Here is a 21,389-nt window from a genome sequence, read left to right as displayed (position 1 = left end):
GAGAGGAGGGGAGGACTCGGGGTGCTGAGGAGCCGGCGTGCCTGACGCACCACAAGGAAGGAGTACTGCGACGTAAGATGGGGATGAAGGCTCGCCCAGGACCTCTTTTGTCTCTTGCACAGGGTAGGGGTTTAGCCTGATTGTCACGAGTGAGCCTAATCTCCGCCGCTCCCCTAGTCGCCTTTTCTCCAAGCTCCTCTGGAGACTTTTGAGACTTAACACCAGACACAACCATCCATGAAGGACTCCTATCAGGTGTATATGTTTGTTTCTCATGAGTTCAGAGATGGGCGAGAGCGGCTTCGTCACCAAACAGTCCCCTGGGTTCCAGCCCTTCTGCACCACCCCAACTGTTCCCTGAACCCCGAGCTACCTTGACACATCGGACGCCGTCATCTTCTTTCGGAAGAAGGTGGTTTTCTTCCTTCCGCTACGCCGGGAGGTTTCTTGGAGGTAGATCTTCAGGTGGTCCTTGGCTTTCAGCAGCCAGGAGAGCTTCTCTCCCAGCTCCGTGTACGTCTTTGCTTTGTGAGTGAAGAACCGGATACAGGTCATGGCGGCCCGCACGTGGTCCTGGAAGAGGAAAATGAATGTTCTGGTCAAAGGAGATTTGCAGGGTGGGGATGTGGGGAGAATTCTGATCTGAATTCCACCCGGGATGTCTGGTTGCCAGCACCCCTCCCCTCAGAGGCCCAAGAGATCTGCAAGTGAACTGACTGGCTGGGTTCTTGTCAGTTGTTTCTGCAGCCTTGTGGGCTGTGCTTGGGCTCACTTGTGTCCAACTCTTTGAGACCCCATGGACTGTAGCCTTCCAGGCTCCTCCATCCATGGGATTCTCCAGGCAAGAGTACTGGAGTTTGTTGCCATTCCCTCCTCCAGGGGATCTTCCCACTCCGGGGATCGAACCTGCGTCTCCCGTGTCTCCTGCATTGCAGGAGGATTCTTTACCCACTGAGCCATGGGGGAAACAGCTGGCAGGACTCTTGGGTGGGACATTATTCTTCCACAAAAGAGATCTTTAAAAAGCAGATTTGGGATACTCCATTTGACTTGCCATCACTTTCACTCTGGCACTGAATCATTCAAAGTCTCACAGACTAGAAGAAACCTGATCCTTCTGCTTTCATTTATATTCTCTAAAAATACTTCTCCACCCTTCCTTATGAAATAATTCTGTATTCACGCCCCATGTTTATCTAGAAACTACCATATCCCTCTTCTTTTTAATCTTTATATTTCCTGAATTCTGACAAAATTAAAGTTTGCCTCTTTGGGATGAGAATGGAAATCCTGATATTATATAAGAATGCCTCAGAGCAACATGGATTTGTTGTTGCTGAGTCAAGGAGCAAGGCTAGGGGCCAAGGGACAGTCTTGTCCCCTCATCCTGTGCAGACCCACCTCACGGCAAGGCTGCGGGGACAGAGGCGGCAGGCAGGATGGGGCTGTTGTTACCTTCATAAACTGCTGCAGCTCATACAGGATGTGGTAGTAGTTCTTCTTCTGTAAATGCTGGCAGGCGGCAATCAAGTACTTTCCCCAGCTTTCCAAGGATGAGTCAATAGATTCTAGGAGGTTTTCTAAATCGTGTAGCTTCCCACTTTTATAGCTTGGCTGGAAAATGCCTTCTATGAAGACTTCTGGGGGACTCTCCTGGAGCAGGGCAAAGCAACAAGTCAGAAGTCTGCAGCCTGGTTCTGGCACTGCTCGGGACCCATTCTGAGTTTCCTTCCACTCACATCCCTCGGCATTCTCCTACAGTCGTGCTACTTAACCTTTTTGTGCATCACAGATGGACCCCTTTGAGAATCCCACTCCAGTGACTGCTTCTCCCCTTCTCTGTACAGAAGAGCTCCTTGATGGAGTTATCTACACTCCCTGTCTCTAATTCCTCTCCTGTGATTGTCTCTTAAACTCTCATCCAGCTTTTATACCTACAACTCCACTGCAACTGCCCCTTAGGTCACTGAAGACTTCTACTTTTGTTAAATCTAAAATTCTTAAGTTCTTATTTTCCACCTATCCTGTCAACAGCTGCTGATAGCTGGTGGCTTGCTCCTTGAAAAACTGTCTTTATTTGTCTCCCAGGATACCACCCCTGCCAGGTTTTCATTCTATTTCTCTGGCTAGTCCTTCTCTATCTCTTTTGTTGATTCCTCCTAAGCTCCCCAGGGCTTAGGAGGATCCTCTTCTCTTTTTTTTAACTCACTCTTTTGATTTCATAAGTCTCAGGGCTTTAAATCTAGCTATTTGCTGATTATGTCTAAATCTCTATTTCTAGCCTGCTTATTCTTCCTGAACTCCATAACTGTATCTCTAAATTATATTCAATTGCCAACCCAAAAAGTCCTCTTGGGTATCTAGAGAACAATACATACTGATATAAAACTGCACTCCTGACTGTTTCTCCTCAATCTGCTCTTTCTGCAGTCTTCCCTTTCTCAGATGGCAATTTTATTCTTCTATTTGTTCAGGTCAAAAGCCTTCACCATCTTCTTCTTACCTTGCAATATAGAAGTCATTACCAAATTCTACTGGCTCCACCTCAAATATACACAGAATCTATATGTAACTGACCACTTCTCACCACCTCCATGTACCACTGTGGTCCAGGCCATGGGCACCACTTGCCTGAATGATCGCAATGGCCTCCTCCCTGGTCTACCTCGTTTACCTCCTGCCTCTTTTTTGACTAATGTCAATTGACCCAAGTGATCTGGTTAAAACATAAGTTAGATCACGTTATTTCTCTGCTCAAAATCTTCCAAAGGTTTTCCTTCTCACGCAGCACAAAGCCCAAGTCCTTATAATGTCTGCAAGGCCCTATATGATCTGGGCCCTATTAGGTTTCTGACCTTACCTGCTCCCATCCCTTCCCCAGCTCACTCAGCTTAAGCCACCCTAGCCTTTGCCCTTGTGACTCCCTCCACCTGGACTGTGCTTCCTCCACAATCTGCATGGTTCATTCCCCACCTTCTTTAGGCCTTCACTCAGATGTCACCTGTCCAGACATCTGTCTATAATCATACAATTCGCCTCTTCCCTCTCCCCTACTTTATTCTTATTACTTGTCACCTACACTATATATTTTATCTTGTTTATTGCCTCTCTCCCTAGTATAATGTAAGTTTTACAAAAGTAGCTTTTTTTGGCTTGCCTTTTTTTTTCTTCACTGTTGTACTTCTGGTGTCTAGAACAGTCCTCGGCTATTCAATAACTATTTTTTGGGTGAATGAATAAATGATAAATATCATGGATCTCATCAGGAAAGTGTACACACACACTAATCTACTCAATTCTGAAGTTCATCTGTGGTTTAGAGACCCTGAATCTTATCCCCCCATTGCATAGTCATAGAAAAGAAAATCATTTGGCCCTTAGACTTTAGATTATGAGTAAGTGATGGGAAGGGAAGGACAGCTATAAACTCACGGCAGTACAACCATGCTGGCCTTGAAGCACTGGACACAGCTGTTTAGAAGTGGAGAGGATCTGGGCTTTAGAACATGCACAGTGGGTGAGGGGCTTCTTTCCCAATTTTGGCTCTTCCTAAAAACTCAAACCTAACCTAAAAGTTGTAGGACACACTTTAAGAAGTAGGGAGATCAGCTGCACTGGAAAGGTGGAATATCTCAGAAGAGCAACCCCATAAGAACTTTCATTTCATCCACTCATTCATTCATAACTGGCACTAGGACAGGTGCCTGAAGATAGCAGGTAAGGTAAGTAAGGGCCTTCTCGGTCCAGACGGGAAGACACAATTGTAAAGAAATAGCTGCAATCCACTGGGATAAAAGCTATAAGAAACCTAGATTCTAGGCACAAAGGTGGTATATAGGAAGAGGTCAATGCTCAACAGAGAGGGTCTAGAAGGACAAACAGGAGTTCTCCAAGAAAACAAGGAGGGGCAGGGCATCCTAGGGAGGGGAAACAGCAATGCAGACTCCTGAGGTAAGAAAGGGTGTGGAACAATTAGGAAAATTTGAACAATCTGGCAAGTCTGGAATACAGACCATAGATAGGATTTGTGGTGAAAATAAATTGGAGAAATAAGGGGACCTGATCCTATTGTGTTCTGCATTCATGCTAAAGAGAGTGGACTTCGTCTTACAGCCATGGGGATCCACCAAAGGCCTTTTAGAGAGAGGAATCACATGAATTATGAATAACATAAATAACATGTACTATGTTTTAGAAAGCTCTCTAAGGGATGAAAGGCAGGGAATGAGCATCTTCCATGCTCTAGGCATTCAGTTGTAATTTTCACAATGTTTATCTATTTATTTTTTTCTGTTGCTCTCCACCTGTTTGAGAAGGTAAGATAGTCCACTTCAAGGGTAGTTGTGATTACAGGAGACAGAAAGGCTTCTTTCCTAGCTCTGACTAATGTAAAGCAGGGGCAATGCTGTTGTCAGCTTTAACCAAGATAAGCAAATAAGCAGCTTAACTCTCTGGACTGGTCATCAGAAGAAACAGAACTGGGTGAGGTAAAGCAGCTTTATCTCAAAACTCACCTGGAAACTGAGTAAACAGAAACAATTAGCAATTGAAGACCAAATAATATAACTTTTACAATATTCTTGACAACTGGTTAAGACACAGTAGCTAAGGCAGTAGTGAAAACATTTCCCTTTGGCTGTCCTGTGTGTGTATGTGCTCATTCATGTCCGACTCTGTGATCCCATGGACTGTAAACTGCCAGGCTCCTCTGTCCATGGGATTTTTCAGGCAAGAATACAGGAGTGGGTTGCCATTTCCTCCTCCAGGGGATCTTCCTGACCCAGAGATCAAACCTGTGTCTCCAACATTCTGTAGGGGTGGGGTTACCAGGACTCTGTACTGCTGACTCACTTGGAGACATCCGAGAAGGTATGTCTATTTGTAAACTTTCACTGGCTACCATTTTGGATGAGGGCAGCAGACTAAAATTAAAGTAAAACTCAAGTTTCTTTCTTTTTATATGAAATTTGGTATGAACCAGTTTTTCCTCAGAAAAACTTCATGGGGCCTTCAGATAAAAAAAGAGAAGGCCAAAGAGTCATGGTGAAATGGAGTGTTGACTTGGCTTAACAATGGCTCCAAGGAAATAACACACTTCAAGGGTGCCTTTGCCTCCTATGAGAGGAGAGCAGAGGACATCACAGGAAGAAAGGAGAGCATATTCTCCTCCTGTGAGATGCCTGGGGGCCCAAACTGAGGATCTGCGCCATGGGTGCTTCCTGGTCTTTGTGGAGACATCTCTGAGCAGACTCGCAGCTGGGTCACCAGCAGGACACACTCCAGAGCAGGTGGGAAGGGTGTGGAAACAGAAGTTAAGCAATTTGCCCAAGGTCACACCACTCATACCAAGCATCTCATTCCAGAGCCCACATTCTCAGCTATTATTTAGTTCTGCTGTATGTTCTGGGAGAAGGGATGAAATTTGTCATTGCCAGTGAGAAGGGCAATCTGAGATCCAGGTTAAGACTTTTGCCTGCTCATCAAAACATGATTTGTGTAGAGAGAATTTGCCATTTGTGGTTTTTTCTTTTTTTTTGGTCATGCCACACAACTCTCAGGATCCTAGTTCCTTGACCAGGGATTGAACCTAGGTCCTCAGCAGTGAAAGTGCAGAGTCCCAACCACTGGACCACCAGGGAAATCCGTAGAATTTGCCATCTGGACTTGACTCTGCCCAAGATGATCCTACAGCTGAACCCTGGGGTAAGGTTAAGGGGGGTTATCGCCCCCCCGAAAGCCGGGTAGGCCAAGCCAGGTGGGCGAGGCAGGTACAGCCGTGTGAGAGCGTGTCTGTGGGTCCCACCTTGTGGAGCAGGTGCAGCAGGGCTTCCCGCAGGCAGCTGTGCCTCACATAGAAGCTGATGATGGCCAGGTGGGTGCTGTAGTTATGCAGGTAGAAGAGGCATTCTTGGTAGTAGGTGTTGTTCAGGATCTTCCCTTCAGGAATCACCTCCAGAGAGAGGCTCTGCGTCCGGAGGGTTGCTTCCAGCTCTTTCAAGGTGGCCAAGAAATCATCATCTTGCTGCCAAGAGAGGACAGAGTGAGAGGGACCAAGGGACCCAGAGAGTTCTCAGCAGCCTCTGGACACACTGCTTTCAAAAAACGCTTAACAATACGGAAAAATGCTCTCTCGTATAGTTTGAAGGGTACAAAACAGGCAGGATATAAAATACTATACATTAAACCGTATGCCATGCCATGCTAAGTCACTTTGGTCATATCTGACTCTTTGCGACCCTGTGGACTGTAGCCCACCAGACTCCTCTGTTCATGGGGATTCTGCAGGCAAGAAAACTGGAGTGGCTTGCCGTGCCCTCCTCCAGGGGATCTTCCTGACCCAGGGATAGAACCCGCATCTCCTGCATTGGCAGGCAGGTTCTTATACCACTAGCACCACCTGTAGAACCCTATATACTGTATAGCAGCAATTTAATTCAAAAACACAACAAAGAAAAGTCACCAAAATCTAAATACAGCTTAAGTCTGGATATGGGATATGTGATTTTCATGTCTTTAAAATAATTCTTTTTTATTTTTTTGTTGTTGGATATTTGACTCTTTATGACTTATCTAATCACATAGATGGTGAGGGACAGGGAAGCCTGGCATGCAGCAGGTCCATGGGTCACGAAGAGTAGGACAGGACTAGGTAACTTTCTTGGAAAAGCAACCACATATACTGGAAAGAAGGAAATCCAAACTGGACAGCTCTGGGCCAGGGCTGCACTGTCAGTGGGACAGAAGCAGATCTTCTCCCCAGGCTGTCACTGCTCTGGGGCCTCGCTGCCCCCCTGAGCCCAGCCTCTGCCTGCTGCACTCTTACCACAGATAGGAGTGGCCTCGCTGTGGACTCCAAGTACTCGACCACCTCCTGTACCAGCCTTGAGCCATGACTCAGCTGATTGAGGTCGAGAGGGGGCTTTAGGCATCGGCTGAACTTCTCCCGTGCGGCAGTGAGGTTCCCAGCTTTGAGGCAGGCCATGCCCCAAGCGTGCCATGCCCCGGTGGTATCAAGGCCAGTCTTTGTGGAGACCTGGAGGAAAAACTGCTCCTTTTAGGGAAAAGGACTTGCAGCCAGGCCTGAGGGTCCCAAAGATTGATTCTATCCCCTTGTTGCCAATCATCTCCCTCACCCCACCCCACCCCACCCGCCATGACTCCCACACTGGCAAACTGGTCATGCCCTAGACACTCTCCGTGGCCAAGGAAAAGTGGAGGAAGTAATTTGTTGGGGCAGACATCAGCTCTGTGCCTCACCTCAACACCCAGTTGGTAGTACTCAGCTTCCAAGAGCTGGTTCCTGAGCCTGGTTACCGCAGCCGGTTGCAAGATCTGATCCAGAGATGGCACGTGGCGATAGGCGGCAGCAACTAAAATATTCAGCACATCGACCTTGCTGATGTAGCTACCAGGAGGAAAAGGGCATGGCAGTGAGGCTCCCCAGGGTCCTCCCAGGAACAGGTGCTGCTTAAAGGTTTCCTGTTTTATTTTTAATGTGAAATGGGATCACGAGAATTGGGAGGTACATGGGCGAATAGGCTCTGGAGTCAGACTTTCTGATTCTCAACTCTATCACTTGGTGGCTCTATGATCTTGGGCAAGTTAGTTAACCTTTCTCTGCCTCAATGTACTCATCTGTGAAATGGATATAATAACAGGGAGTTTTAAGGATAAAATGAAATAACTGAAGGAAAAGAGCTTAGGATGGTATCTGCAGCTTTGCAGTGGATTGTGGTAGATGTAGTTAGTCGATCAGCCGTGTCCAACTCTTTGTGACCCCATGGACTGTAGCCTGCCAGGTTTCTCTGTCTATGGAATTCTCCAGGCAAGAATACTGTAGTGGGTTGCCATTTCCTTCTCCAGGGGATCTTCCCAACCCAGGGATCGAACCCAGGTTTCCTGCACTGCAGGCAGATACTTTACCATCTGAGCCACCAGGGAGGCCCTCCAGGGAAGCTTTCAGGAACTCATTAAATGTTAGCTATCAATACGTGGAGTAGGGACGTTCTGGGACACTCAGGTTTATTTGAGGCAAGGCCTCTACATTGAATGTTAGCAGCTCACAGGCTACCTGTTGCTTTTCGGTTCTCTGGAAGCCTATCTGGGAGAGCGCATACAGATTGTATCACGGTCTGCATCTCCAGTCAGTATGGAGGTCACAGCACTACCGTCCTCTGGAGTGCTGCTGGGCAGGGGCCTCCTGGCCCTTCACTTGGATTCTAGTGCCCTGGACTTGACATCCTCTACCTGGGTCAAGGGTGGATACTGTCACCAGGACTGCTGCCTCTGATCTTACTCCTGATATTTGGTGACCGCAAAAACCTTTTAAAGACAGACTCCAGAAAGCTGTCTGGGATCATTCTGTGTGGCCCTACCTGAGACAGGCCTACACTCAAGGTTCTTGACTCTTGTATCAGATTCTATCAAAACCCATCCACGGATCCTGACTTGTCCACTGATTTCCCTGGAAAGGGATTCAGCACATGAGTGAGTCTCAACTAGTGGGGGTACGGCAGGGGATGGTATAGTGTATAAAAGAAAGCTTGGTATCATCATGTATTGGATGTGTAATAGGTGGTTTGAGCTTTTTTGTTTTTAAACATTATTTGTCTACAGACTCTTGAGCATCCCTTGGACTGCAAGGAGATCAAACCAGTCAATCCTAAAGGAAATCAATAGTCATTGGAAAGACTGAGGCTGAAGCCCCGACACTTTGGCCACCTGATTCGAAGAGCCGACTCATTGGAAAAGACCCTGGTGCTGGGAAAGACTGAGGGCAGGAGGAGAAGGGGGTGACAGAAGATAAGATGGTTGGATGGCATCATCGACTCAATGGACAGGAGTCTGAACAAACTCCGGGAGATAGTGAAGGAGTCTGGTGTGCTGCAGTCCATGGGGTTGCAAAAAGTTGGACATAGCTTAGCAACTGAATGACAACAATTTGTGTACCGGAAGAAGGTATTTAAAACAGTGGAAAAATACTCTGCAAACCAGGAGTTCTCAATACACGAGAGATGAATCTACTGTTGTCAGCAACTGGGCACAAGTGCAGCTAATGTGAGGACTCCAGGGTTGGGCAGAAAGAATGTGTCATTTGAAACCACTGCTGTTACATGTCCAGAAGCACATGGCACCTGGGGGTGGTTGAGAATCCTGCTGAAGCAATGACCTCCTGAATTTCTGCTTACTTAGCCCAAAGTGGATATTGCCTCCATCTGTACTGGATTTTGAAGGAAGTTTAGGACTTATTATTAAATTTGTTCTGCCTCCCCACAATCTATCTTTTTTCTCTTAATAAGATTGTATTTCATTTACATTTCTGATATTTGAGAAATATTCAGACATCTCAAGATTTTTAACATTAACTCTACCTTTTGCTATATGGAATGGTTTCTGTTCTTTCCTTCTCTTCTCCCCCATTTCTGATAAATTGGTATAGTTTTGGTTCTTCACATGGTTATTTAAAAAACTGTATTTAACATATTATAGTCCTCTTTTTTTGTCAACTTGAAAAATGATATAGAAACCTTTGTCTCTTGATCAAGGAGTAAAATTAACTCCTATATATTTCCTTCCACTTCCTGTCCCACTTCTTTCTGCCTTTCTCAACCTTCAGGTCTTTGTTAATAATAAAACTAACATTTTTGGAGTACACAAGCTCAGTTCTTAGCCCTTTATATGGATATAGTACTCACACTTTATCCTTATAACAGCCATAGGGAATAAATATCATTATCATCCCCATTTTCCACAGGAGGAAACTGAGGCCCAGAGTCATCTAAAGTTACAGAGCTCTAGGAAGTGGTGAATCTGAGCGTCACTGCACTCTCTGTGATCTGGTGAGTGTGCAGGCCGGTACTCTGGGCAAGTGCCTAAAGCACTGATACATCAAAGAAAATTATGCTCTCTTCTCTGAAATCTGGGTAGGACAGAGTGCTGGGAACACACAACATGAGTCACACATTTGGGTGGGTAAGCTGGGAATTGGGAGTTTTCACTGTCAGGTTAACGGAGGCAGAGCAGGTTGTGCTGGGGCCTGGGGCAGAATCCTCCCTTTTCTATAGAGACTTCTATTTTATGACTCACGTGTCTCCCTGGGATGCAGGGACAGACCAGTCCACAGTATGATTCAAAGATCTGTCATCCACAACTCCCTGAGGCCATGGTCTCAATTTGGTCAAGGCTAGGTAGACTTTTGGTTAAGGCTAAGGATACATTTTCTGTGTCTTTTTTTTTTTGTCTTTTTTTAAAAAATTTTGGTTGCACTGAGCAGCATGCAGGATCTTAGTTCTCCAACCAGGAATCGAACCTGCACCCTCTGCGGTGGAAGATCGGAGTCTTAACCACTGTACAGCCAGGGAGGTCCCAGGACACATTTTCTTTAAAAGTCAGAAAGTTCCACAGAGACTAAAGGTGTTCCCCTAAATTAATTTTAACTACAAATTAGCCAGTCTTTCAGACTGGGTATAGCTAGAGAACCTTCCTTGAGGACCCCTCAGGGAAAGGGAAGAACTGTCATGGGAGGGTGACAAGGACGGCTTGGGGTCTGGTGATGGCATTTGCCAACGTCAGACGGGCTGCCAAAACAGTTCAGCACATCTTGTCAGAAGATGGGGAGGTGAAAACTCACAGTGGGATCAGAAAAAGAAGCTGGATAAACATGTTATTGTTTAGTTGCTAAGTTGGGTCCGACTCTTTGGCGATCCCATGGACTATATAGCCTGCCAGGCTCCTCTGTCCATGGGATTTCCCAGGCTGGAATGGGTTGCCACTTCCTTCTCCAGGGGAAGTTCGACCCAGGGATCGAACTTGCGTCTCATGACCACCAGGTAAAAGGACAGGGACTCACTTCCACTTACCTGTCACAAAGGGCCAGGTCCTGGCTCTGGCCTGCCTTGACGAACATCATCTTGGCGCTGAAGAGCAGCTGCTTCATGATGTCCGTGAGCAGCCCGGCATCCACCTCGGGGTTGGTGAGCCCCTGGGACAGCCTGCAGCAGTGCTCGATCAGCTGGTGGCCGCAGGCCACGCTGTCCTCGTGCAGATTCAGGATGGCAATGCACAGGGAGGCGCTGGGGGCCTGGCCCGAGTGGAAGAGGAGAGACGCACACCGTGAGTTCAGGGGCCAGACCAGGCTGCAGATGTAGCTGGGGAGGCAGGAATTCTACCCATTCCAGGAAGCTTGAAAAACTCAGGAGGAAGAAGCCAAACTCCCACAGAGCAGAAGTGGAACTAAACCCGTTTCAGAAGTTCTAAGTCATACTCTGGCTGCTAGGTTTTGTCACCTGACTGGGGAGAAGGCAGCTGTGTCCATGTGTTACCTACTTCTTGGAAACGTCCGGAGGGGCCCTTCTTTTCCAGTTTCCTAGGAGTTCAGCTGCTCTTTAATGTTGGTTTGGACAACAGTTGCCTTGCTTGTTTAGCTACCTGGAGAGGTCTCTGCTTCAAGCCACTGGACACAATGCTGCTAAATTAATATTCCTAAAGCACACTCCATGGCCCCTGACATCTACCAAATACATATATCTCACTGCAGAGTGTAAGGTCCTACACATAAATAGCCCATTTCAACCTTGCCTCTATTAATACCCCATGTTTCCTTCAAATTAAATCACTCCCAACTCCCCAACTATTTTGGACACTGTGTCTTTGCTTGGATGTTCTAGTTTGGAATTTGTTGTCTTTCCCCTATCCTCACTCCCCTCATGACACCCAAACTTCTGCTTGTCAAACTCCTACCACACTTCCAAAGCTCATCTTAAATGGCATGAAGGCTTTCCTGATTTCCTCTTGTGTATTTCTCAAGCTGTTCCTCATTTTGTGCTTTTAATGGTTTCCTTGCCTTAGGTCCCATGTGATTACACTGTGAGCAAGTGAAGACCAGCCTGTGTTTGTCCAACTCTGCATTTCCTGCTATGTACTACACATCATGTGTGTGTGTGTGTGTTTTCAGCTGATCAGTCGTGTCTGACTCTTGGCGACCCCGTGGACTGCAGCCCGCCAGTCTCCTCTGTCCATGGGGATTCTCCAGGCAAGAATACTGGAGTGGGCTGCTATTTCCTTCTCCAGACTACAAATCATAAAGAAACTCAAATGACTATCTATTTTATCGTTATTACCTGCTCATAGTAAAATTCACTCCGCACCAGCTCATTTTCCTCCTCATTCAGATCCAAAATCCATTCCACCTCTGCTGCTTTGGGGACTCTCACCACAGCTGAATACGGAGGGCTTTCACTCTTGGAGCTGTCTGGGGCTGAGAAGACAAACGTCATCTGTGTGTCATTCATTGGCAGCAGCCCAGTTAGCCCAGCCAGTGAGTGGCGTCAGCCGTTGGCAGATCCCTGCTTGCTATCTTAGGGCTATTTCTTTCCTTTTGGTCCCTTGTATTTCCTTCAGGAGACCACCTTGGGTACCTCAAGCTTTCTTCCCCAGGCACAGACCCGGGATGAGTGTTGCCATATCTGCCATACAACCCTGTTGCTTCATGTGAGAAGCCCTGAAAAGTACATGCCTCCTAAATGGAGGGCTGAGCCACTGGCTGCTCTAAAGACCAACCTGCCCAAACTACCAATAGTGATTACTAAGGGGAGGGAGGGGGCGTTGGGAGGCAGGATGGTGGTCAAGGGGAATCTAGGGGGAAACAAGAGAAATAAGCTACTAAAAGTTAAGGACCCAATTCTTTGGCTAATGGCGTTCTCGATGCTGGAAGCTAATGGGCCAGTGTGATAAATTAATATGACAACAAACCTTAAGGGAAACAGCCTGATAGAAATGCCAAGAATTTTCTTTGGTCAGCCTATTGGACTGAGTTGCCACTGAGGGTGTCAGTTGCAGCAGATATGCTGAAGGAATGGCTCACTTGAGCACAGAAAGGAAAAGTCACAAGGAGGGAGCTTCCTGGCGGTCCAGGGGTTAGGACTCTGCGCTTTCACCTCCAAGGGCTCAGGTTCAACCTCTGGTTGGGAAACTAAGATCTTGCAAACCTGGCAGCGCAGTCAAAAAAAAAAAAAAGAAAGTCACAGGGCATGTGAGTCAGCCTTACCTTCTGGTTGTCCTGGATTCTCCTCTGGTATACTGGAAACAGAGAAAGAAAAGGTGAAATGCCTGTGAAAACTGAATTCCTCCTCCTCCTTGAGCTTGGTATACAGCACTGACATTTACTGTTACCCCACTGAGATTATCAGGGAATCATCCAAAACTCTTCTCTCTCTCTCACCTGTCATAGCCAACCACTTATCATTTCTTGTCCATGCCATCTCCTGAATACCTCTTTAAATATCCTCATCTCTCTCCTCATCCCTGTCTCAGAGACAGTCCTCATCACTCAATGCTATTGCCTCTGCAGTAGCTTCCCAACTGGTCTCCTTGATTCTGCCAATCTATTCTCTACTTTGTAGCTATGGCAAGCTTTCAAAAAATGCATTATGTTATGCTTCTGCTTAAAATTCTTTAATAGCTCCTTGGGGTACAAATATTCCACATTTGCAGGTTAGCAGACAAAGCTCCTCATGGCCTGGGTGTCTCTGGAGACCATCTCCTACCACCCATGACCTCTGCTCAACCCATAAAAGTCCTATCCACACTGCCACAGGCTTTGATTAAGTTCATTCAGTTGGTGCCACTAACCACTAAAGCTCAATGTCACAGGCCAGAGCCCAAGTCTATCACCAAAGGAGCCTTCTGGTCAACCAATCCCAGCCCATGCTGCCAAAGAGCAAGCTCCAAGCCATTGTGCCATTCCCTAGGTCCTCCCATCTCAGCTGCCCCTGAGTCCAGAGCCTTAGCTCATGACCTACCTATTTACACTTTTCAAAGGACCTGCATTTTCTCCTGTCCCTAACTTTGCAGGTGTTACTCCCACTTTTGGGTGCTGTTTTGACTTCTTTTCATCCTCTAGGGAGGCTTAGGCCAAGTGCCACACCCCTAGGAAATCCTGATCACTGAGCTAAGCTGGGTGTGTCTCCATACTGTACTATCAAAGGGCTCTGTGGTCTGTGTTTTGGCTGTCTTCCCACTAAATAGGGGCTCCTCAAGGGAAAAGTGATTGCTGAGTGAAAGAATCCTTACTGACTGCTCATTTCAAATCTCAGCAGAAAAATAAACAGGTAATTTCCCTGTCCCCCACCAGGAGGGAGGCAGTGGTATGCCAGGGTCACAGAAACTGTGGTATAAGCAAGGCACATCCTCCTTTCTATCAGGTCAGTAATCACCATGATAAACAATGATAAAAAAGTTCACGTTAAAAGAAACACAAACATGAGTTTGAGATCGATTTAAGTCTGTTCATAAAACACAAAGAAGTCAAAGTAATTTGGCTTTTGGATAGCTGCTTTGGCTCATATTCCCACATGCACTTAGTTTCACCCTCTTTTGCTGCTAGAAGTAGTGGAAAAAACTGAGCAACACTGAGCCGGCAAAAAACACTTGATCTGTTTCACCAGTGGCATGAGCAGTTTCTGAGATCTGTCCCCAGGTGAACTGTGTGTAGGAAAGTGTGGGGGCTCTCTGAGTCGTGGATAACAAGCCAGAATGATTAGGTCAATGAGAGCTGATGTAAGCGAGGCCCCAACATTCAGTAGGTGAGCGTGTTGTTCTGAGTCCAGCTGAGACCGACTGAAGCAAGAGTGGCTGGAAGAGGTGAGGGTGCTGGCAAACAAAGATCAACGGCCTCCGTTAGGGGACAGGCCAAAGAACCCAGTGCCCTGATCTCAGAGCATCATGGACGAGCTTGCTCTCTGCTTCTACGTACCCCTACTTCCTCTCTCAGATGTCTCTCTGACCAAGGTCAACCATTACACCACAGGCTTGAAGGCATTTCAGTGTGAATGTGAAAAGAAAACTTTCTGTAACTGCTCAGATTTGAGATGTGCTCCCTCATGAGACTCGTAGGTTTGTCAGGACCCCGGGGAGGGGGTGCTGGTCAATAGCAGCAGTGGCCCCGCTGCAGGGCACTCACTCTTTGTTGAAGTAGCTATAGCACTGGTCACACACGCGGGTAGGGTTCTCTCGGCAGCCTTCCACTACCATTTTCTTGGTGGAGCAGGAGCTGCATACCAGCCGGCCACAGCGGCGACAGTGATGACGCCTGTTGAACTGAGGAGGGTCATTGGAAAGAGAAAGGGGAGTAGGGAAGAGAAAGTGAGATGGCCGGACCTGTGAGCAACCTGTCAATCCATTTACCCTTGGAATGAGCCACCTGTGATTTGCTAAGACTATCAGGTGCTTGGGCTTCTGTTGAGAAGGAACACACTAATCCTTGCCTTCACAAAGCTGACATTTAAAGATCTCTCTCATTTGATGGGCAAAGATGCCTGAGTCATGGACAGTTTTGCAAGAGCTCCTGACAAGCCCTACCTGTCTGTGGAGGAAACATGTGAAGACAGAATAAAAAGTAGTGGGGAAGAAGTGACTTTTCCAGCCAATGAGGAACACAGTTCTACAAGGTATTGATGATGATGAAAAAGTGTCCTTTTTTCAAGTATTTTACAAATACTGCCTTATTTCATCATAAGAGGTTGATAGACATATTACACCTTTTTTTTATAGAAGAGGAGGAAACAAACACAAAGAAATTACACCATCATCATTCTCCCACATGCTGAGCTATTATGCCAGTTAGGTAATGTGCTCAGTGTGGTAACATGTGTTACTATAGTTAGTGTTTATGAACCAAGTAATACATCATCCCCAGTTTACAAGTGAGCATCTGAGATGAAAAGACTAATAGTCACATTGCAAGTAAGAGGTAGGGCTGGGATGAGAAGTGAAGTCCTCTGGCTCCAGCACATAAAACCACTACCAGGTCACCCGTCTTATTGCAAAAGACACGAGAGCTGGAAACGAGATGTTCTGATGCTTGGTCACTGCTTCTGCAACACCTCTGCCTCTTTCCATTTATTCCATAAGAAAGGCAGAGATTTAGAATTTAAGGCTACTCAAGGGAGGGGAGGGTGCGGCGTCTACCCTCTATCTGAACTCAGAAAATGCATCCTGGTCAGGTAAAAGATAAATCCAGTGCCTTAGACCTTCTGAACATACCCTCTCCTCTTGGGGACAGGAGGTGACTATAAACTCAGGCTCATGAAGGAGAACTTTCATTTCTCCTGCAGGTGAAGCTAGAGATGGATGAGACTTACCATGGTGAAGCGCTCCCTGCAGCAGACCATACAGACACTCTCACTCTCGTCTGGGACCCACTGGTGCCTGGCAGGGGGTGTAGCCGGGGGCACAAACTCCAGTGGCAGCTGATTCTGGGGGAAGCTCCTCTCCCTCAGACTTGGGGAATGTACAATGGGGACACCTGGGGGTCAGAGCCAGAAGTCAGAGTAAAAGGTGATCAACAGTCCAGCTGATAAATGACGAAGGGATGAGAGAATTAGAACTGTACCATTTTACAAAGCCTCCTGATATCACAGATCCAATTAATGATTATCAATGGCTGACTGCCAAAAAAGCACTGTGTGGGACTTTCCTGGTGGTCCAGTGGCTAAGACTCTTGGCTCCCAATGCAGGGGGCCTCGGTTCAGTTCTTGGTCAGGGAACTGGATTCCACATGCCACAACTAAGACCTGGCCTAGCCTAATAAATAAATATGCCATGTTTCTGAACTTGGTGATTTAAAGAAAAAAAGAACATTGTGCATTTCCTGATGGAAGGCACAGGACCGCTTATCAAATATACTGGCCAAAAAACATTGAGCCTGAATTAAATCAGGCTTCCAGATCCATGTACAGGGTACTGGAAACAAAGGGAACGGAGACCTAGATTACCACAGGGTGACAGTCAACAAAATCCAGAGTGTGGGAAGCTCTACGAGACAAGTGAACCAGTTTCCTTCACAAATAAAAAAGAGGTAGAGGGAAAAAGAGGGTATAGAAACCTACTGATTAAGAGAGATTCTTATTAAGAGAGAGTTTAGTCAAATGCCATGTGTGGACATTATTTACATCCTGATTCTAGAAATACCAATTCTAAAAAAATTCCTCATGAGATTACTGGGGAAATCTGAATATTGACTGGATAATTTATAATAATAAGGAATCATTAATTTGGTTCTCGCTATGAGAATGATGTTATGGTTTTGTTTTATAAATTTCCTTACCTTTTAGAGGTATACACTGGTTTTTGGGGGCTTTTTTTTGGGCCATGCCATGCAGCTTCTAGGATCTCAGTTCACTGACCAGGGACTGAACCCAAGTCACAGCTATGAAAGCCCTGAACCCTAACCATTAGACCACCAGGGAACTCCCGAGATAGACACTGTTTTATTTATGAGCAAAATGGTATGATATCTAGGATCTGTTTCAGAATAATCCAGTAGAGGGACAGGGGTACAGATGAAACAAGAATGGTCATACTCAGATGATAAATATTGCAACTGAGTAATAGGTACATGACACTTCATTACACTATTCTTTCTACTTTTGTGTACTGGAAATTTTCTGTAATAAAAAATAAAGAAAAAATTAAGTAAACCAAAGCTGCTCAGGCTGCCTTATGCAGAAAAGTTGCTCATATCCTTGTATACCTGAGCCCTTCTGTCAGGTCTGCTGATTATCCTGAAGCATGGCTCCTTCTCAAAGTTGGGCCACAAAATGCTACTTTGCTTTATGGTATCTAAGGAGATGGATGGTACGGTACCTAGCAGAATGATGTCGGCAGGTCACAGAAAAAGAACTGAATACACAGTGACTCTTAGCAGCACCCAGAAGGAGAGGGATTGTTGACCTCTCCCCAGGAGCCTGTTCTCCTGACTGTTGGCAAAACAAACACTTGCTGAGCCTCTTCTGAGTGCAGGCCATTGGGCAAAAGTCAGGAGATTGGAGTGGAGCAGTGGTGAAAAGGGGTGACCGAGAAATGGCAGGAGACTTCAAGGACCTTGCACCCTGTGTGGCTGCAATAAATAAATAACTACCTGTAGGACAGGGTCAGAATGAACACGATGACTAAGTAGGTTGATCCTCCTTATTAGCAGATTCCATATTTGTGAAGTTGCCTGCTTGTTAAAATTTGCTTTTAACTTCAAAATCGGTATTTGCATTGCTTTTGCAGACACCTATAGAGTGGTGAATAATTTGAGTTGCAGGCTTGTTATTATGCAGGTCCTCATCTACGGTTGAATAAGGTCATGTTTTGCTTTCTTATTTCAGCTTTCATACAGAGCAGACCAGAGAATGGAGCCAGTATGGGACAGTGAGGCAGGAAGTACAAGAAGCTCACTTCTGGGGATGGTTGGACAGGGTTTGAATCCCAAATGCTCAATATGCACTCGTGGATGGGGTGGCTTCAGGCAAGTCACTTTAACACTCTGAGCCTCTTTTTTTCTTTTGTACAATAAAGAAAATAGAATCTACTGGGATGAACTGTATTCAGTTGAGATTATAATGTATGTGAAATGTGTGTATATGTATATATGTATATATATATACATATGTATACATACAAGCATACACACACATACAAGCATATTTTCCCTAGGAGCAATGGTTCAGTATCTGCTAATTCATTGTGGAATCTTCAAAGATATACTATTGCAAATGATAAGAATCGTTCATATGTTGAGTTTTCTGGGATATACAAAGTTGGAACAAATCAACAAAACCAATAAGAATGTTGTGACTGGAAATGAAAAAAAAACAGAGTAAGGCAAGATTGAACTGAAAAAATGGATAACTCTCAGACTCATTCTTACCAGGAGCAGCAGCAGAAGAGAACTCGGCTGACGGTGACCTAGACAAGGTCTCGAGGTCTGAAGCCTGACTGACAATCTCCTGGAGGTGAGTCACAGAGTCTGCAGGGAAGGAAAATGTTGACAGATCATTCTACCATAAACAAACCTCACTTGTTTTGCTAGGAATTTAGTTCAAAGCCCTGTTGATTTCGCTGTCATCCCATGATTCTACCAGGCATGCAGAGAATGACAGAAGGACTTCTAAGACAGTCATAAGCATGCTTTTCAAATGCCTCAATAAACAAACTAAGTTAGGCATGTGAGATAAGTGATGTATAGACACTAGGATTTTACAAAATAAATCTAAAGATGTCCAGGGGGAAGCAGAAGATACTTAAGTGATGGTCCTGGAGGGTAGGGAGTAAGAAAAAAAAAAAAGCTGGCTGGGAACATTAGCCCTCATTTATTTCATTTTCTTCATTCTATTAAAGACTGAATCAGCTCACATACTAGTGACATCTGATGTGACCCTGGGAATAGTCCTCAAATCAAAATGATGGCACTTAAGAGCCCATTGCACCAAGGCTAGACAGACCACTCTCAGCATGCCTTGTTTTCCGAATCTTTATGTTATTATGCACATGGCAGTTATCTACCAACATTTCATTCAGGTTAGCCTGCCACTTCCTCCAAGACTGAGATCTCTCCTATACAAAAGAGCTCTCTCTCCTGAAGTGTATCCTCTCATTCTCTATCAACTCAAAATCATAAAAGAGGAGAAATGAAAACTAAGGATGGAGCACAGTTATTTTCTTCTCCATGTAGAACCCCCACTGAGCATGCAGGCCGTTACCTGAGCGTTTCTCCCGCAGAGGGTACGGGAAATCCAGGGCTTTTCCTGCATATCTGGAAAGCAGCGAGTCCACCTGGTCCACGGTGAAGCCAATCTCCTGGCCGGCCAGCAGCTGGCGCAGAGTCTGCACGGCCACAGTGGCCCAATCCACTTTCATGTTCATGAGCAGCTGCTCCAGCATGAGCAGGGGGTTAGAGGACAGGTGGGAGTAGCTGGCCCGGTGCTGCTCGGGCAGGGTCAGCAGTACCTGGGAGTGGGGTAGAGCCCCAGTGTGAAGGAAACAAGATATGAATTTCAGAAGAAAGTCAAGATTCTCACTGGGAAGTGGGAAGGGTATCTGGGACCAATGGCCTCTTGGCCAGCTGGCTGGGAGTCTTTTAGAAAGGAAGTAAGGCTGGACTCTGAGCTAAATCCTCCAGTGGCAATCAAGATGAGGGGAACTTTCTCTGGAAAGGTTCAGATAGTAAATATTTCAGACTTTATAGGCCATAAGGTCTTTGTGGCAACTACTCAACTGGTAAATGAGTGTACATGCTTGTGTTTCAACAAAACATGATTTATAAAAGCAGGCAGAGGACTGGATTTGGCTCACAGGTGCTGGTCTCCTAACCCCCAGCCTAGACTAACCAGGCATGATTGACCTCTGCCTGATCCTTAAAGTCACCATTCTGTCCTTTTGAGGCTTTGCTAGAATAAGCAATATAAGGTGGACTAAACCTGGTACCTGCAGGGTCCTACAGGTGAATGATGACTCTAAATTCTTCCTAGGGGTTCTTATCACTGGGCTTGAAATATGTTCACTGGCTCTGATCATTGCCCGTCTTCAAAGATTCCACTCTGGCACAGTTCATCCAAAAAGAGAAAAACAGGTGTATCCTCTCTAGGATCATTTTACGTGGTTGAACTCTTAGCAAGTAGGTTGGTAATCATGTTCATGGCTCTACCAGCACTGGTTCTATTCATTCTATACTCAGGGGACAGTATGACTGCCAATCACAATCATTATCACAGAGTTAGAAGGCCTTATCTTTTCCTAAACACTACTCTACTGAAATTAGCTTATAATTTCTTCTACCTAGGTTACACATCAAGGGTAAGGACTTATTATCCCACTGCATAGACAACTGACCCCTTTGCTTTAGCACAGAGTAGTTTTAAGGATTTAAAGCAGCAGTTTTAAATCCTCACATCAGAATCCTTCTGGAAAACAGGCAGGCCCTGTCCCAAAAAGTTCAGTTGTAAATACTCCAGGGTGGAGGTCAACTACTGCTAATTTTAGAAAGTCCAGGTGATTCTAATTCATGGTCAGAATTTAGAAGCCTTGATATAGCAGATGTCAGGCAAAGCATACAGAGAACTTAGGAGGACCGTAAAATTCACTTTGGAGGCAGAGCAGTAGGCAACGCTAAGTTCTAAGGGATATGGTGGACTATTGGGGTCAAGATTTTGTATAGCACAGATCAAGGAAGGCAGATGCCTGGAAGAGCAATTTCTGAAGTGGGAGCTGGACCACCATGCTTTCCTGACAGCCCCTTCTCCTCCTGACCTTGGATCCCATGTACAGTGCCTGGATTTCACGGTGTCGGTCAGCGGTCAGTTCTCCATAGAAGTAGGTTGTGAGGTAGTTGGCCAAGAAATGAGAAGTGGCCAAGCTAGGGTGCTGGTCGAGGGACTGCTCTGTGACCTCAAGGCACATGGTGGGGTCAGGAATTCTTTGTAGAAGCTGTTGCAGGAGGAAGGTAGAGGAGAAAGGTGAGGCTTATAGAAGAACTCTTAGTCCAGCCTTGTTTTGTTTGAGAACAGAACCTTTCGATTTATTCACTTTGGATTAACCCTTTCTCTGCACTCATTTTTTTTTCCCCA

At 45.9% G+C, this 21,389-nt stretch overlaps 1 protein-coding gene, 1 long non-coding RNA gene and 1 other non-coding gene across 3 annotated transcripts in view; 1 reads left to right on the top strand and 2 right to left on the bottom strand.

Moving 5' to 3' along the window:
- ZFYVE26 (zinc finger FYVE-type containing 26) overlaps positions 1-21,389 on the bottom strand; it is a 64,993-nt gene that overhangs the window by 7,356 nt on the left and 36,248 nt on the right. Inside the window, exons 25-37 of the mRNA XM_043919379.1 lie at positions 21,073-21,249; positions 19,527-19,773; positions 18,695-18,793; positions 16,140-16,303; positions 14,960-15,096; positions 13,046-13,077; positions 12,120-12,256; positions 10,860-11,080; positions 7,258-7,405; positions 6,824-7,033; positions 5,804-6,022; positions 1,456-1,653; positions 374-573 (exon numbers count right to left, since the gene is read on the bottom strand). Of these exons, the coding sequence (XP_043775314.1) occupies positions 374-573; positions 1,456-1,653; positions 5,804-6,022; positions 6,824-7,033; positions 7,258-7,405; positions 10,860-11,080; positions 12,120-12,256; positions 13,046-13,077; positions 14,960-15,096; positions 16,140-16,303; positions 18,695-18,793; positions 19,527-19,773; positions 21,073-21,249 (2,189 nt within the window). The remainder of the gene's footprint in view (positions 1-373; positions 574-1,455; positions 1,654-5,803; positions 6,023-6,823; positions 7,034-7,257; positions 7,406-10,859; positions 11,081-12,119; positions 12,257-13,045; positions 13,078-14,959; positions 15,097-16,139; positions 16,304-18,694; positions 18,794-19,526; positions 19,774-21,072; positions 21,250-21,389) is intronic.
- Positions 5,567-5,639, bottom strand: TRNAE-UUC. Its single transcript has one exon. It is a non-coding gene; the product is annotated as a tRNA-Glu (tRNA).
- LOC122704551 lies at positions 8,376-11,972 on the top strand. The gene is made up of 3 exons (XR_006343884.1): positions 8,376-8,487; positions 9,755-9,839; positions 11,848-11,972. It is a non-coding gene; the product is annotated as an uncharacterized LOC122704551 (long non-coding RNA).

This window comes from Cervus elaphus, chromosome 12 (assembly GCF_910594005.1).
Source record: "Cervus elaphus chromosome 12, mCerEla1.1, whole genome shotgun sequence".
In the NCBI taxonomy this organism is placed as follows: Eukaryota; Metazoa; Chordata; class Mammalia; order Artiodactyla; family Cervidae; genus Cervus; species Cervus elaphus.
Note: the sequence above shows the minus strand (reverse complement) of the source record. Positions and strands in the feature narration are given on the sequence as shown.